Source organism: Diceros bicornis, chromosome 31 (genome assembly GCF_020826845.1).
Source record: "Diceros bicornis minor isolate mBicDic1 chromosome 31, mDicBic1.mat.cur, whole genome shotgun sequence".
Lineage (NCBI taxonomy): Eukaryota > Metazoa > Chordata > Mammalia > Perissodactyla > Rhinocerotidae > Diceros > Diceros bicornis.
Window position 1 is genome coordinate 21,979,407 of NC_080770.1, and position 18,393 is coordinate 21,997,799.

Consider the following 18,393-nt stretch of genomic DNA (forward strand, 5'->3'; position numbering starts at 1 on the left):
TGTATTATATATACTGGTTGCTGTATTGTACTATCATGGGGAAAACTGAGTAAAAGACACTGGAGTCTGTCTATATTATTTATTACAACTTAAAATAAATCTAAAATTATATCAATAAAATTTCCATAAAATAAAAATTATACAACCACATTGACATGAATGGAAATCCAACGTGATGGGCACATTTCCAAAATGTGTGTCATTATCTTGTGCTAGTACATAGAAAGAAAATATTATATATTTGGTTATACTGACAATTATAATTTAACTACACCATATTCTGGACTTTATAAGGGAGATACATTTTTTATTTACTTTTGCTTGTCTGTGAAACTTTCAGCGCTAATGTGGTTCTTATGGAACTAAATAAAATCATTTTTAGATATTTAGGGTTTTATGTTGAACAGCTTTTAATGTACTACTTTTATATGAAGAAGTAAACTTCCCCACTGTAAGCTATAACCCTTCAGATCATCTCAAAAATCCCACGTGACTTAAATTGAACTTAAATCTGTCCTCGACAATCAGACAATCATGTATACTAACACAGAGACCTTTATATTCCAATTTCTGAACCAAAAACTTAGTTTATGTAGGCTAAACTTTTACCCCTGACATTATTATTAATGTTAAAATTATTTTACTAAACATTAGAGGGACCAAATATTGGACTGTCAGTTACAAGGTTACCATAGATTCATGCACTGCTTTGTTATTGAAAAACTCTTACCAGTAACCTCAAAAGGAAATAATTAATATTTCTCTCTTTACATTTTATTACAGAACAATTTAATATTGATTAACTTGTTGACTGTATCTTTAACATCTTTGTTCCTGAGGCTGTAGATCAGTGGGTTCAGCATGGGGATGACCACTGTGTAAAAGACAGAGGCTACCTTGACCATGAGCCATGAACTTTTGGAGTTAGGTGCACAGTAGAGAAAAAGGATGCTTCCATGGAAAATGGTAATGGTGGTTAGGTGGGAGGCACATGTGGAGAAGGCTTTGTGGTGCCCCTCAGTTGAAGGCATCTTCATGACAGTGATAAAAATGAAAACATAAGAAGTAAGAATGATCATCAGGCTGCTTATTTCATTGAATGTGGCAGAGACTAAAATGATCTTCTGGTTAATATATGGATCAGAACAGGAAGCAGCGACAATAGCTGTGTGCTCACAGCCAAAGTTATTTATGAAGTTACTTTCACAAAAGGATAAGGTCAACAAAAAGTATGTGTATATTAAAGAACAGGCTATACCCCAAGAGTATGAAGCACCCACCAACAAGGAACAAAGCTTCTGAGACATTACAACTGTGTAGAGAAGAGGGTTACAAACTGCCACAAATCGGTCATATGCCATCACTGCCAACATGAACGTTTCTGTCACCACAAGTATGCATGCAAAGAAGAATTGCATGATGCACCCTGTGAAGGAGATGGTTCTGTCTTCCACAACCAAGTTTTCTAGTAATTTGGGTATGACTGCTGTAGTGTAACAGAAATCAACAAAAGATAAGTGGCTGAGAAAAAAGTACATGGGGGTATGGAGTTTGGGATTGATCTTAATTATCACGATCATGCCCAGGTTCCCCAGCACAGTGACTGTGTAGATGGTCAGGAACACCAGGAACAGGGGCACCTGGAGTTCTGGATATTCTGAGAAGCCCAAGAGAACAAAGGTGACTCCACCACTCTGGTTTTCTTGGTTCCTGTGGGCAAAATATGAAAGATGATCCAGAGAAGTAAGAGCCAAAATTTGAAATAGGTAAAAGAATAGAAAAAATGTCAAAAGGCTCAGGGGGTCTCTATTAAGAGTGTTGCTGAAAATGCTATACTTCCACTGTTACATTATTTCAAAGGTAGTCTTCACTTATGTGATGATTACACAGTGAATAAGAATTTTGTGTGAGTGGAATAACCAAAAACAAAATTAAGACAGGAAGAATGAAAAACAGAGTAGATGCCACTATATTTCAAATAATAAAAATTAGTTTCATCGTGGAAAGCTGATGTCATGGGTAGGGTCTATCTAACTCTACTGAATCTGAGTTTAGTAAAAATAATTGTATTGGAGGTAATACATATCATGAGTTTCTGTAGTTTCTTCCCTGCCTCACCTCTTAAGCTGTGAGACAATTAACTGATATCTGTTAAAAATTTTTAAAATGCTAACATTGCTACCAAATGATCAGTTTAATAGTTTCTTGGTTGTTCTATATTCTTTTCAGTGCTCTTCTTACTCCTAGTAACACAATAATCTCAACACACTCTGTGCTGTAGAAGTCTAATCTTTTCACTCATGTTGAACTAATTTTGAAAATATTTAAATGTTATTATGCATGGAATATTATATTATTCATCAGGAGGTGTTCACAACAAAATATATGCTGTGTCTGCACTGATAATAGTTGAAAAAATATTGAACACAAAAGTCTTCATTTTCCAATGTAGTAAACTTTGGAAGTCGGGTACATGACAAACAGTAAGCACTACGGAAGAACTGGACAGTACGTATAAATTTCAGACTGCAGGAAAAACACATTCTGTGATTATGAATTAAGTTTAAAGCTTTTCCAAGGACCAGTGTCAGGATAGAGACCCATCTTAAATAGGACACCATAATATTTCTTGAATATTACTTGATGCCAGAATGTATTTCCTCAACAGTAAAATGAACATAGTAATAATATAAAATTTAAGTCACTAGAAAGGAAGTAGGTACTTTGGTAATGAATTTAAAAGCTATAAGACATGATATGATGCACAGTAGCTAATCAGCTTTCTTATTTATTGGATTTATGAGTAATCGGCATCATTTCAAAAATCTTATTTGGTTATGAATATCAGGCCCAAGCATGGACAGCTATCACAGTCAGTGAAGTTTGGGAGTACAATGTAGAAATTCTTTACTACAGAACCCACACAACAGAAGTACTGTAGGATTTCTTTGGGCACGTCATCAAAAATGCAAAATAAGTGTTCCCCATTTTCCTATGGGTTTTTTCATTACATTATAGCTTACTTTGATTCCTACATGTTTCTGCCTGTAGGAAAGATATCTTCCAAAAACCAATTCCATGACAGATATCTCTCTTCTGTAAAAATTCTTAATAAACTTTTAGCACTGGAAAACTAGATTATGGCCACATTTTTCAGCCCCAGTCCTTCAATTTAAAATATTCTATGCAAAATTACAAGAATAATTCTCCACGATTAATTTAACCTAACAGGCAATGACTTTTAAAATTCCAAATACTTTTTATTAGCTAATAAATGAAATTTACATTGTTCAGTCTGGCTGTTCTAACAATTCTTGTATCTATAAACTCAACCTCATTACCACTTACATTCTTTTTTAGTCATAGTGGATTTATCAAGCTCTGTTACATAGCACATGGTTATTTGCATATAATTTCTTTTCCCATTTTATTGTCATTCTAATAATGCTTTATTTTACTACCTACTATTACCACCATTGCTCATTGTTTCTTCTCCTTTTTATACATAGAACCATTAATATTTATAACTCACAATTACTATATGCCATATCATATCATTTACAAACATGGTTGGTATTGGCACTTCCTTCCTCAGAGATTAAAAGAAATGTGAAGACAGGGCCAATTTTTTTTATTATTCTCTATTTGCCAAAATTTTTATTTCATTGCTGGCTACATTCTGGATACCCAATGAGAAAATTAGGATGAATATCATTTGAAAGAAATAAGGAATCAGAATATAGTATCATCAATCCTCTCCTAGCCAAACTAAGTGGATTTGTGAGCACTTAGTTCTACACATGTGTTTGTCTACTGCAAAGACTACCGGGACTCCATATTTTCCTTCTAAAGTAAAACAAAAGACAATTGAATCAACTCACCTAAGTACAGAAGCACTTGAGTGAGTCATTTACTGAAGAATTTTTTGCTAAGGTTAATGAACTCCAGGAGTGTTCCTGCTTGGCATTTAATTAATAGAAACAGGCCTGAAAAGAGTAGTAGGATTCCACAGAATATTTCATTAAATATTTGCTATAAGTTACTTTTTTTCCAAGCTACGAGGAAAACTTAGAGATACCAGAGATAAGATCACACCTTACAACCAAATTCTAGCACCGAACTGTGTTACGAATATAAGAATCAAGATCTTAAGGATGTGGGGACTAGAGACTATCACTGAGGTATTGCTTTGGAGACTGCAATTTGAGTAATTAGATGTAACACTGTCCCATGTGATATCTTAACTGTATATTATTTTCCTAAAGACCTCCTGGGGCATTTGTATTATCAACTGTACTCAATTAATCTTAAGAAAAATAAACAAGACTGTGTATATCTTAACTTTATATAGATGTATAAAACAGAAACATACGAGGGAAAAAAACATCCATAAGACAATAGCTAGCGAGAACAATTACTAATTCATGCTGAATTTATTTTTCTAATTTCTTATGAAGGTATATTTGTGTTCCTATGTTTCTAAATGTAGAGCTGCCTAAACAATGTCACATTGTTTATTTTTTGTTTGTTAATTAGTAATATATTGTACACCATTTTCTATTTACACTCGGTTTTATTAATAGAAAACAATTTGTGTTGGCCTTTTAAATGCAGTACAGTGCTCTCAGATGTTCATACTTACTAGTGAATCTGGAAAACAATTTTGGATTACATGTTTTCTAAAAATAACAGGTTATAGAAAGGATGATGTATTCACTAATTTGGTAAATCTATGCATCATGCTTTTAAAGACAAATCAAACTTCCCAGTGGCTTGGTGCAGTAGATGATATTTCTCACTAGAGCAAGGCCACATGCGTTCTTGCACACTGACAGCTCTGCTCCTTAGAGTGTTACAGGGGCTCCGGTTTCTCCCAACTTGTGGCTCACCATCACTATGGTGCTTCTGAGTTTATGGTTCTCTTTTGTAAGTGAAGAAGAGGCAATCATGGAATAACTCTGTAAATACCTCTTTAGAAAAGCTGGATCTCATTGAAGCTGACCTCACACGGCACAGAGGGAAATCAAGGTCAAGACATAGTCAGCAGTCTCAGAAACAGTACAGCTGAGGAACTACAGATAAAAAGTGATATGGATCTATGTTCATCAGGGACATTGGCCTGGGCTCATAATGCTGGGCTCATAAAATTAGTTTGGAAGTTTTCCCTCTACTTTTTGGAAGAATTTAAGAAGGATTGATGTTAATCCTTCTTTAAATATTTGGTAGAATCCTTAACAGAAGACCAGCAAATTGAATCTGACAACATACTAAAAGGATTATTTAACATGACCTGGTGAGATTTTTCCAGGAATACAAGTCTGATTCAACATATGACAACCAATCAGTGCAATATACAACATTAATAGAACAAAGGAATAAAACCACTTGATCATCTCAATTGACAGAGAAAAGGCATGTGACAAATTCAAACACTCATTCATGATAAAAACATTCAGAAAACTAGTACTAGTAGGGATCTTTCTAAACCTAATAAAGGCTACTATGAAACAAATAAAGGCCATTTATGAAAAATCCACAGGTAGCATATAAAATAGTTAAAGATTGAAATTTTCTACTAAGATGAGGAAGATGGCAAGGATTCAGGTTTCACCACCGTTGGCCATATTGTACTGGAAGTTCCAGCCAGTGTAATTAGGCTATAAAAAGAAATAAAAGGCATCCAAGTTGGAAAGAAGTTAAACTATCTCTATTCATGGGATATATCTGTATCTATATCTATATCTCCCAAAGAATTAACAACAAAAAACTGCTAGCACTAATAAACAAATTTCCTGGTACAAAATAAGCATACAAAAATCAGTTGTGTTTCTATAAGGCAGAGATGAGCAATCTTTTAAGGAAATTAAGAAGATAATTCCATTTAAGTAGCATCTAACAGAATGAAATACCTAGAGACAAGTTTAACTGTGAGATGAAAGACTTGTACACTGAAAACTACAAAACACTGCTGAAACAAATGAGAGAACAACTAAGTAAATGTAAAGACAGTGTGTGTTCATAGTGAAGGAAACTGTAATATGTTATCCTAAAACATTCCCCTTTGACATAAAAATTATTTTGAGCTGAAGGCAAGCAGGAAGCAGCAAATGCAGGAAAAGCTCTCTCTACTCTCTCTGCTTCAACCTAAAGGCAGGATATAAATTCTCCATTACTAGAGACAGACTCTCACCAGCTCAAAGGCGCCGAAAGAATCTGCGAACAAACCTTACTCTGTTGGTTTCCATCCATGTATTTACCTTCCCACATTTGCCACCCTGCGAAGCCTAAAAGGCTAAAAGCTTTCCTTTGTCCTGTCATTTCTTCTAAATGTATTGTTCTTGAAGATGCTACCTAAGCTACAGTTCTAGGGCCCACCTTTAAGCTTCTCTGTGTTGAGCTTTCTCTCATGTGATGTGCACTGCAAGCATTAATTGTTTGTTTCTCTCCTGTTAATCTACCTTTTCGTTAAAAAGCCCCAGCTAAAAAATTAAAATGGATAGAGGTACAGTTTTGCCTCCCCTACAATAGCTTGGAAGATTTAATATTGTTAAGTTGGCAATACTACCACAAGTTATATATAGTTGCAATGCAATCCTTACAAAAATTCCAAAGGTAATTTTGTGGAAATAGAGACTGATCCTTAAATTCATAAAGAATTCTAAGGGGCCTGAATAGCTAAAACAACCTTGAAAGAGAAGAAATTTGGGGGACTCACAATTCCTGATTTTGCAACTTAACCACAAAGCTACAGTGTAGTACTAGGAAAAGGATAAATATATCAACTAAGAGAGTAGAATTGAAAATATAGAAATAAACCTGTGTATCTATGGAGCATTGATTTTCAACCGGGTGCCCAGAACATTCAATGGGGAAAGATAGTTTCTTCAATAAATGGTGCCTGGACAACCGGATATTCACATGTAAAATAAGAAGGATGGACACCTACATCATATCATATACAATAATTAACTCAAAACTGAACTGACAAGAAATTTCCACATATTGAGGTATATGGATTGGCTATTCTGGTTTAAAACTGATTCAGCTTGAATTATAGAAGGCTGACTTATGGCCTGTCAAACATACATTGTTCATCTGCTTTAACAATTAAAATAAAAGAATGCACTCTTTGAAGATAAGAATGCATACTTCCCCTCCTACAATGCCAGTGTCTGTAACACCTGCATCAGTACTGCTGAGGATAAGTTCCCTTTCCCAGACATCAGGGACAAGTTGTCTTGCTAATTTGCAACTGAATACCTCTTTGAAACATTGATGAATATGTATCCTGGGCATGTGTAAAGTATGTTCGTTGTTCTAAACGGTATAAAACTGTGCTAAAAACCATGCTTCTCTGGAATGCTTTCTTCCTTTGTGGAGAGTGTCTTCCTGGGTTATAATCCTCAGCTTTGCTCAAAAAAAACCCCACATTGGGGGCTGGCCTGGTGATGTAGTGGTTAAGTTCACGTGCTCCACTTTGGCAGCCTGGGGTTCATAGGTTCGGATCCCGAGTGTGGACCTACACACTGCTCATCAAGCCATGCTGTGGCAGCATCCCATATACAAAATAGAGGATGATTGGCACAGATGTTGGCTTCAGGGCTAATCTTGCTCAGCAAAAAAAAAAAAAGAAAAAAACTCACCTTATCTCTCTCATCTATAGACCTCTTATTGGTAAATTGCACTGACAGAACAAATGTCTAAATATAAGAGCAAAAACTATAAAACTCTTAGAAGAAAAACAGGGGTAAATTTTCGTGGCCTGGGATTTGGCAATGGATTCCTAGATATGAAAACAAAAACATAAGCAATGAAAGAAAAAATAGATAAATTGAACTTCCCAAAATTTAAAACATTTGTGCATCAAAAAGCATTATCAATAAGGTGAAAAAAAGCCTACAAACAGGAGAAAAGATTTGTAAATCATGTATCTGATAATAGTCCAATATCCAGAATATATATAGGACTCTTAGAATTCAACAACAAAAAGTCAAACGAGATATATAACAAGGTTCACAAATGCCTAACACGCACGTGAAAATAAGCTCAACATCTTTGGTTTTAGGAAAATGCAAATCAATATCATAATGAGATATCACTTCATACCCACTGGGATGACTCTAATTAAAAAAAGAAAAAATATATTTATAATAGCAAGTGTTGGCAAGGATGTGGAGCAACTGGAACTGTCATACATTTTTCATGGGAATCCAAAATGGTTCAGACATTGTGGAAATCAGTGTTGTAACTCCTAACATAGATAAATATAGAGTTACTATTAGACCCAATGCATAGTAAAACATTTTTGCCTTGCACAAAGAGAAGTTGGCCTTTGCCCTAGGTTTCTGGAAGGTAATTATGTCTACCTGGTAGTAGTGTCTATTTAGGGAAGGAGACTGGCCACACCTGATATCAAGGCAGGGCTGGCCATGTTAGACAATCTTAAGGCAGGGGCTGCCCAGGCCAGAAAGATTAACCATGTGATTTAGGGTGGAGGCTTCTATGTATGGCATATCAGTCAACCTGGAGGCTGAGATCAACCATTTGGACAATCAATCAATTGATCAAGGATATGTAACAGAGTCCTAATAAAAACTGAACACTGAGGCTTGTGTGAACTTCCCTGGTTGGCAATAATCCACATGTACTGTACAATGTTAATGCTAGGATGATAACAAATCCTGAGGACAATGGAAGTTTCTCTCTTGTACCCCTCCTAGACTCTGTCCAATATGTCTCTTCCCTTGAGTTATTGAATGGTATCCTTATCCTGTGATAAACCATAACTATGAGCATAATTTTTGGTGAGTTGTTTGAAATATCTAGGAAATTAGTGTACCTAAGAGTGGTTTTGGGAATTTCTCAGACTTGCAATTTGTGTCAGAAACAAGTGCAGTATTAGATGTTGCGCCCTTAAACCTCAGAGTTTGGCTAACTCCAATCACCCAACAATTCCACTCCTAGGTATATACCAAATAGAATTTGATAACAGGCACTCAGACAAATACTCACACACGAATGTTCTTATCAGCACTATTCAAAACAGCCAAAAAGTCAAGCAACCTGATGTCCTTCAATAAATTGATGGATACACTGAAGGTGGTATATACATATGATCCAATATTATTTAACCATAAAAAGGAATAAAGTACTGATACATGTTATAATGTGGATGAACTTTGAAAACAGTATGCTAAACGAAGGAAGCCGGGCACAAAGGTCACATGTTGTATGATTCCCTTTATATGAAATGTATAGCATGGGTAAATACATAGAGACAGGAAGCAGATTGCTCATTATTAGGACCTGGGAGGAGGGAAAGACTGCTTAAAAGATATGACTTTTTGTTGAGATGATGAAAATATTTTGGAACAAAGTAGAGGTGTGGTTGCACAATATGGTGAAAGTTTTAATGTCACTGAATTTTTTACTTTAAAGTGGTTAATAAATGGTTAATAAAAATGGTTATGACAGGAATGACGTCAGTGTCATGGCAGAGTGAGCTTTCCTGTAAACTCTTCCCCTGATAAGATACAACAAAAGGAACAGTCACAGACCAAAAACAGAATCCTAGATAGTGAAAAGCAAGATTGGAAAGATCCACACTGCCGCACATCTGAGAGTGGAACATGCTGGGCCCCCGGAGGAAGTGGGGAGAGGTAAGGAGAACTCCTCTCCTTTCCCATCAGATCAGCCATCCAGGTCCGCGAGGCTCCCAGAGAGGGGGGAGGGGCAGCCTCTGCAGGGACACCATAGCTCTTTGGGCACTCTCAGCCAGTGGGAAACTCCCACACAGAGAACTCAGAACTGCTATGGGGTACCATCAACATCTGTGGACCCCAGGGAGCAGATAATGAGGGGCAAATGAGAAGCCCCCCACACCAGGGACCCAGCAGGCAAAAGAGAGAGCTCCACCTCCTCCTCGCAAACCAGACCCTGCAGCTCAGCCGACCAGACCAGACCCAGCGACCTGTGTGGATTGCAGCGAAAAACTGCAGCAGAGCACAGGGGTCTCAGATTACACAGCCCTTTACCCCCACACAGTGGTGGCAGTGGAAATTGCAACCAGAGATTTCCAGGATGAGGAAAAACAAAGCCAATACAGGAACCACAATGCAAAGATACATGAATTCACCAGACCAGAATGAAAATGACAAGCACTCAGAAACCAACCCTGAAGACACAGAAATCCATAACCTAAATGACAGAGATTTCAAAATAGCTATCATAAAAACACTCAACGAAATACAAGACAACACAGACAAACAATTCAATGAGATTAGGAGTTTCTTCACAAAAGACATTGAAATCATAAAGAAAAATCAATCAGTGCTGATGGAGATGAAGAACACAATGGAGGAGATAAAGGAGAACCTGGAATCTTTAAAGAACAGAGCTGACAATATGGAGGAAAGAATTAGCATTTTAGAGGATAGGAATACAGATATACTCCAGATGGAAGAGGAGAGAGAACTAAGAGTAAAAGGAAATGAAGAAAGTCTCCGAGAAATATCTGACTCAATTTGGAAATGTAACATAAGAATTATGGGTATTCCTGAGGGAGAAGAGAGGGAAAGAGGAACAGAGAGACTATTCAAGGAAATAATAGCTGAGAATTTCCCAAATCTGGGGAAGGAGCAGGAAATACGAGTAAGCAAAGCCAACAGGTCATCTAAATATGTCAACAGTCAGAAGCCCACTCCACGCCACCTAGTGGTAAGGCTAGCCAGAGTCAATGACAAAGAAACAATATTAAGGCAGCTAGACAAAACCAAAAAATAATGTACAAAGGAACTCCCATCAGGGTCTCAGCGAATTTCACAACAGAAACTTTACAGCCTAGGAGAGACTGGAATGATATATTCAAAATACTGAAAGACAAAAACTTTCAGCCAAGAATACTCTATACAGCAAAAATATCCTTCAAATATGATTGAGAAATAGTAACTCTCCAAGATAAACAAAAGCTAAGGGAGTTCATGGCCACGAGACCCCCAATACAAGATATACTCAAGAAGGCCCTCAGACTTGAAAAAAAGAAATGAAAGGGAATACAAAGCTTGGAGCAAGGAGAAAAATAGGTAGATAAACTCAGAAAAATAGTAGATCTTTATCGGAATAGGTTAGCAACCACTTAAATACCAAAATCAAAGATCAAAGGAAGGAATTCACCAAAAGTAAACTTAACCTCATCACTGTAAACACACAGCCACAACACAAGATAGAATAAAGTATAACAAGAACGACTTACAAGGGGAAGAGGAAAGTGATTGAATTGACTTAGTACAAGGAAATAGGAGACCATCGGATAATGGACTATCTCATACACAAGATTTTTTACACAAACCTCAAGGTAACCACTAAACAAATAATCAAAACAAAATCACAAATGATAAACAAAGAGAAAACTAGAAGAACCATAAGACAGAACAACCAAACTGAATTGGCAGTCAGAAACAAATGGGACAAGAAACAAAGAAAATGCAAAAGAACCAGAAAATAAGTGACAAAACAGCAACATTAAGCCCTCATATATCAATAATTACCCAAATGTAAATGGATTGAACTCTCCAATCAAAAGATACAGAGTGGCAGGATGGATTAAAAAGCAAGACCCAACAATATGTTGCCTCCAGGAAGCACATCTCAGCTCTAAAGACAAGCACAGGCTCAGAGTGAAAGGATAGAAGACAATACTCCAAGCTAATGGCAAACAAAAGAAAGCAGGCATTGCCATACTCATATCAAACGAAGTAGACTTCAAGATAAAACAGGTTAAGAAAGACAAAGAAGGGAAATATATAATGATAAAAGGGACACTCCACCAAGAAGACATATCACTTTTAAATATATATGCACCCAACACAGAAGCACCAATGTACATAAAGCAACTATTACCAAATCTAAAAGGAGACATTAACAACAACACAATAATAGTAGGGTATCTTAATACCCCACTTACATCAATGGGTAGATCATCCAGACAAAAAGTCAATAAAGAAATAGTAGACTTAAATGAAAAACTGGACGAGATGGACCTAGTAGACATATACGAGCACTCCATCCAAGAACAGCTGACTACACATTCTTCTCAAGTGCACATGGAACATTATCAAGGATAGACCATATGTTGGGAAACGAAGCAAGCTTCAATAAATTTAAGAAGATTGAAATCATAACAAGCATCTTTTCAGACCATAAGGCTATGAAACTGGTAATGAACCAGGAAAAAAAAAAACTGGGAAAGTGACAAAAATGTGGAGATTAAACAACATGCTACTGAACAACCAATGGATCATTGATGAAATTAAAGGAGAAATCAGAAACTATCTGGAAACAAATGAAAATGAAAATATGCCATACCAAACCATATGGGATGCAGCAAAAGCGGTCCTGAGAGGGAAACTCATAGCAATACAAGCCCACCTTAACAAACAAGAAAAAGCCCAAATAAGCAACATTAAATTACACCTAACAGAATTAGAAAAAGAAGAACAAAGCCCAAAATCAGCAGAAGTAGAGAAATACTAAAAATCAAAGCAGAAATAAATGAAATTGAGACCAAAAAAACAATAGAAAGGATTAATGAAACAAAGAGTTTGTTCTTTGAGAAGATAAAAAAAATAGACAAACTCTTAGCCAGACTTACTAAGAAAAAAAGAGAAACGGCTCAAGTGAATAAAATTAGAAATGAAAGAGGAGAAATTACAATAGATACTGTGGAAATACAGAGGATTATAAGAGAATACTATGGGAAATTATATGCCAACAAATTGGACAATCTAGAAGAAATGGATAAATTCTTAGACTCATACAACCTCCCAAAATTGAACCAAGAAGAAATGGAGAATCTGAATAGACCGATCACAAGTAAAGAGATTGAAATAGTAATCAAAAACCTCCCAAAAAATAAAAGTCCAGGACCAGATGGCTTCTCTGGTGAATTTTACCAAACATTCAAAGATTAATTACCCATCTTTCTCAAACTATTCTAAAAAATAGAGGAAGATGGAACACTTCCTGAATCATTCTATGAGGCCAACATCACCCAGATAACAATGCCAGACAAAGAGAATACAAAGAAAGAAAATTACAGGCCAATATTGCTGATGAACGTAGATGCAAAAACCCTCAACAAAATATTGGCAAACTGAATACAGCAATACATTAAAAAGATCATACACCATGATCAAGTGGGATTTATATCAGGGATGCAGGGATGGTTCAACATCCTCAAATCAATCAACGTGATACATCACAGCAACAAAACAAAGAATAAAAACTACATGCTCATCTCAATAGACACAGAGAAGGCATTTGACAAGATACAACATCCATTTATGATAAAAATTCCCAACAAATAGGGAATAGAAGGAAAGTACCTCAACAAAATAAAGGCTATTTATGACAAACCCACAGCCAACATGATACTCAACGGGGAAAGATTGAAAGCCATTCCTCTGAGAACAGGAATGAGGCAGGGTTGCCCACATTTGGCCAGAGTAATTAGGCAAGAAAAAGGAATAAAAGAAATCCAAATAGGTAACAAAGAAGTGAAACTCTCACTATTTGCAGATGACATGATTTTATATATAGAAAACCATAAAGAATCCATTGGAAAACTATTAGAAATAATCAACAACTACAGCAAAGTTGCAGGGTACAAAATCAATCTACAAAAATCAGTTGCATTTCTGTATGCTAATAATGAACTAACAGAAAGAGAGCTCAAAAAGATAATACCATTTACAATTGCACCAAGAAGAATAAAATACCTAGGAATAAATCTTACCAAGGAGGTGAATGACCTATGCAATGAGAACTACAAGACATTATTGAAAGAAATCGATGATGACATAAAGAAATGGAAAGATATCCCATGCACGTGGATTGGAAGAATAAACATAGTTAAAATGTCTATATTACCTAAAGCAATCTACAGATTCAATGCAATCCCAATCAGAATCCCAATGACATTCTTCACGGAAATAGAAAAAAGAATACTAAAATTTATATGGGGCAACAAAAGACCCCGAATAGCTAAAGAAATCCTAAGAAAAAAGAACAAAGCAGGAGGCATCACAATCCCTGACTTCAAAACATACTACAAAGCAATAGTAATCAAAACAGCATGGTACTGGTACAAAAACAGACACAGATCAATGGAACATATTTGAAAGCCCAGAAATTAAACCACACATATAAGGACAGCTAATTTTCAACAAAGGAGCCAAGAACATACAATGGAGAAAGGAAAGTCTCTTCAATAAATGGTGTTGGGAAAACTGGACAGCCACATGCAAAAGAATGAAAGTGGACCACGTGCTATCGCCATTCACAAAAATTAACTCAAAATGGATCAAAGACCTGAAGGTGAGACCTGAAACTATGAAACTCATAAAAGAAAATACAGGCAACACACTATTTGACATTGGTCATAAAGGAATCTTTTCAGATGACATGCCTACCCAGACTAAGGAAACTAAAGAAAAAATTAAAAAGTGGGACTTTATCAGATTAAAGAGCTTCTACCAGAAAAACGAAACCAGAATCAAGATGAACAGACAACCCACCAGTTGGGAGAGAATATTTGCAAAACATACATCTGACAAGGAGTTGATCTCCATAATATATAAAGAACTCACACAACTGAACAACAAAAAACAAACAACCTGATCAAAAAATGGGCAGAGAAAATGAACAGACACTTCTCCAAAGAAGATATACAGATGGCCAATAGGCACATCAAAAGATCTTCAACATCACTAATCATCAGGGAAATGCAAATCAAAACACCAGTAAGATATCACCTCACGCCCTTTAGAATGGCTATAATCACCAAGACAAAAAAGAGCAAATGTTGGAGAGGATGTGGAGAAACAGGAACCCTCACACACAGCTGGTGGGAATGCAAACTGGTGCAGACTCTATGGAAAACGGTAGGAGATTCCTCAAAGAATTAAAAATAGAGATGCCCTATGACCCAACCATCCCACCACTGGGAATCTATCCAACGAACCTGAAATGAACAATCCAAAGAGGCTTATGCACCCCTATGTTCATTGCAGCATTATTCACCATAGCCAAGAAGTAGAAGCAACCTAAGTGTACCTCAACTGACGATTGGATCAAGAAAATGTGGTATATATATACAATGGAATACTACTCAGCCATAAAAAAGACAAAATCGTCCCATTTGCAACAACATGGATGGGCCTGGAGGGTATTATGTTAAGTGAAGTAAGCCAGAAGGAGAAACACAAACACTGTATGATCTCACTCATATGTGGAATAGAAAAAAAACACATGGACAGAGAAAACTGTATTGTGATTACCAAGGGCAATGGGGGTGGGGGGTGGGCACAAGGGGTGAAGGCAGTCATATATACGGTGATGGACAAACAAAAATATACAACCCAAAATTTCACAATGTTAAAAACTATTAAAACATCAATAAAAAAATGGTTATGAGAATTTCACTTCAATAAAAAAGAAGTCAGTTATGAAAAAGAAATGAGGTTTGATCCTATTTTTTATCTCGACCTCAGTCGCTGCAGTAATTGATGCAAATTTGTCAAAGGTAAAAAGCTTGTCCTTCTCCCAACTAACATTCCATTGCTTCAGTCTTCCATACTACTGGTAATTCATTATTCAGAAAGAAGGAAGTAAATGAGTTCTTTGTTTTAACACTCTGGCTCTTCTATTCCTAGTTTGCTGAGTATTTTTACCATGAATATAGCTTAATTTTGTTAACTATTCTTCACATCTCTGGAGGTGACTATATGTTCTTCTATTTTATTTTGTTAATGTGATGAATCACATTGATGGATTAGAAATGATGTACCAAACTTGCATTCCTGGATTAAATCCTTGGATTAAATAAGATTGTCTATTTTATATATCAACAAATTGATTTGCTATTTTAAGTATTTGTCCATGTATACTTATGATATATTGTTCTGTAGCTTACCTATCTGGTGATGCTGGCATCATAAAATGAACTGGAAAATGTCCCCTGCTTATTCTTTTGTTGAGGTAAATTTATATAAGATCGGAATTACATTTTCTCTAATGTGCCATCTACATTAAGGATAAGGTTGTAATTTTTTATAAGGCTTTCCTGGAATTTTGATGATATCAGTAGGGAAATAAACACCAAATATAACTAGAAAATCACTCCTACATATTGCTTCTCTAAGATCCACAAGCTCAGAACTATTTTCATACACTTTTTGTTGGGTTTTACCCTTGTGCTTAGAAAACAACTTTTTTCATCAACAAGACTGTCTTTGAGCTTGAATGAACTACGTGTCTAGGCAGCAATATTCAGGAAAGACAGAGCATTAATGTTTCAGCTCCACAATACATTCCCCTAACTGGCTACATAAATTTCCTTTTTCTCTTTCAGGGTCAATATTTTTCTAAGATGATGAATAATAGGGAAGATCTGTTGGGCAGTGAAAATATCACTTACTACCCAAGGAATACTCATATCATAAGAAAATTGTCCAGCATTGCAAATTTCCCGAAGTATTATTACTAAACATTATATGAAAATTGATATTTACATAATATAGTCTACATTCAATTTATAACACTTTGTCTATTAATCTTGGAGTACATTCTTCCTTTAATCTTGTGAATACCTTCACCAAAAATCTTGACACAGCTCTTCAGAAATGAAACAAAGGAGCTGCACCTATCCAAACCACTAATAAGAATTTAAAGTAAGAAAAGTATAATTCATACACAGAAGTGAAGAGCCCATCACTAGCACTTTGTAGAACCCTCAATGAAATGGTTTATATTAACAAACATACACTCATTTCATCTTTTAAAATGTGTACATCCAGATTAAAATTATAATTTTGAAATTCTTGGAGAATATCTGCATTAGATTTGTGTAAATAAATGTTCATTCAAAAGCATTTTCCAGAATAACTAACAATCTATTCTAAAGGAGTTTGCAACTATTCAGAGTTTTTTTCTTTATAATTCATTTTATTTTCTCCTTAGGATCTTAAATCCAAGGACCTATGGCATATGTCAAATATAGTTCACTCTATACTGTGTTCACACCTTCTAAATACATTTTTCTGTCATTAAAATATTTTATTAACATACACACAGCCTATTAAAGTACTTGTGGACTAGAACACAGTTCAGTGTGTATGACAACTGGTGGACAGAGAATTAAAAGTTAAATAAATCTATAACTCTATGATTATATATCCTGAATTGTTAAAAATATTGTTGTATATTGCTAAACAATCAAATAAATAGGTTAGGTTACAAAGTTTGGTAGCAATCTTCATTATAATGGAAATTAGAATTTTTTTATTTGGAGATAAAAAGCTTATGATTTGGGCGAAGCCAATAACATAACTCACAGTCTACAGTTGAACTGAAACCATGATACTTGGAAATTTACCACAACTTTGTCTATACTGTGAGACATCCACCAAGATCAGCAAGCAACAGCTATCAATGACAGCCCTTTAGTGAAGCTAATCAAATGACCCATCAATTTAGGGAAAAGTCTGTCAAACTAGAACAGATATTTTTATTTTTATTTTTGTATTATATTTTTTATTTTTTGCAGGAAAAGATTTGCCCTCAGCTAACATCTGTTGCCAATATTCCTCTTTTTTCTTCTCCAAAGCCCCAGTTCACGGTTGTATATTCTAGTTGTAGGTCCTTCTAGTTCTTCCACGAGAGCCGCCACCACAGCATAGCTACTGACAGATGAGTGGTATGGTTCCACTCCAAGGAACAAAATCCGGGTGACCAGAGTGGAGTGCACCAAACTTTAACCACTAGGCCATCAGGGCTGGCTCAAGAACAGGTATTTTTATCTGAAATATACAAAAAGAATATTTTCCATTAGGTAAAATTGACTATAAACTTTAGGGATATTGAAATATTGGTCCCAATTCTTCCTTCTGTTCTCTATCTATGCTCATTGTCATGTAATTGTTCAGTTCTACAAAAGACAGATATACTTTCTCAATCATTGGCTTTGTGCTCAGGTATATGATTCGCATTGGCTAATAGAATGTTAACAGACATGAAACAAATAGGCACTTGAATCAGCTTTTGTTATAGCACATTCTGTCTTGTGACTCAGCCATTCACAATGCAAGAAGATAGTCTAACTAGCCCAATGGCACACAGAGCAGAGCTATCCAATCACCATCCAGATCTACAGACTAGAGGTGACTTTGTTAGTTAGGCAAGACTATATCAGGTTAACCAAGATGCTCTAGCTGATATTAGCAGGGCTGCTCCAACAAATCCCCCAATAAAAAGTGAAAAGTGCCTAATGTTACATATCACTGAATTTTATGTTCATTATTATGCATCAACAGTTATAGTATACACAACTCATATATC

The 18,393-nt window shown here is 35.7% G+C and overlaps 1 protein-coding gene across 1 annotated transcript; it reads right to left on the minus strand.

Annotated features, from left to right (window-relative positions):
• Positions 1–767: 767 nt before the first annotated feature.
• Positions 768–6,318, minus strand: LOC131395454 (olfactory receptor 5D13-like). The gene is made up of 2 exons (XM_058527324.1): positions 6,191–6,318; positions 768–1,710 (listed from the first exon to the last, which is right to left on the minus strand). The coding sequence occupies exons 1-2, from the start codon at positions 6,316–6,318 to the stop codon at positions 768–770; spliced, it is 1,071 nt and encodes a 356-aa protein (XP_058383307.1).
• Between the last annotated feature and the right edge of the window lie 12,075 nt (positions 6,319–18,393).

What these genes read in the sequence shown, in the direction of transcription:
- LOC131395454 (XM_058527324.1), bottom strand. Translation starts at nt 6,318, where the DNA reads ATGACAGGACAAAGGAAAGCTTTTAGCCTTTTAGGCTTCGCAGGGTGG. An exon ending in CTTTCGGCGCCTTTGAGCTG is followed by an intron (nt 1,711 to 6,190) that starts GTGAGAGTCTGT and finishes TTTTGCCCACAG; the next exon opens with GAACCAAGAAAACCAGAGTG.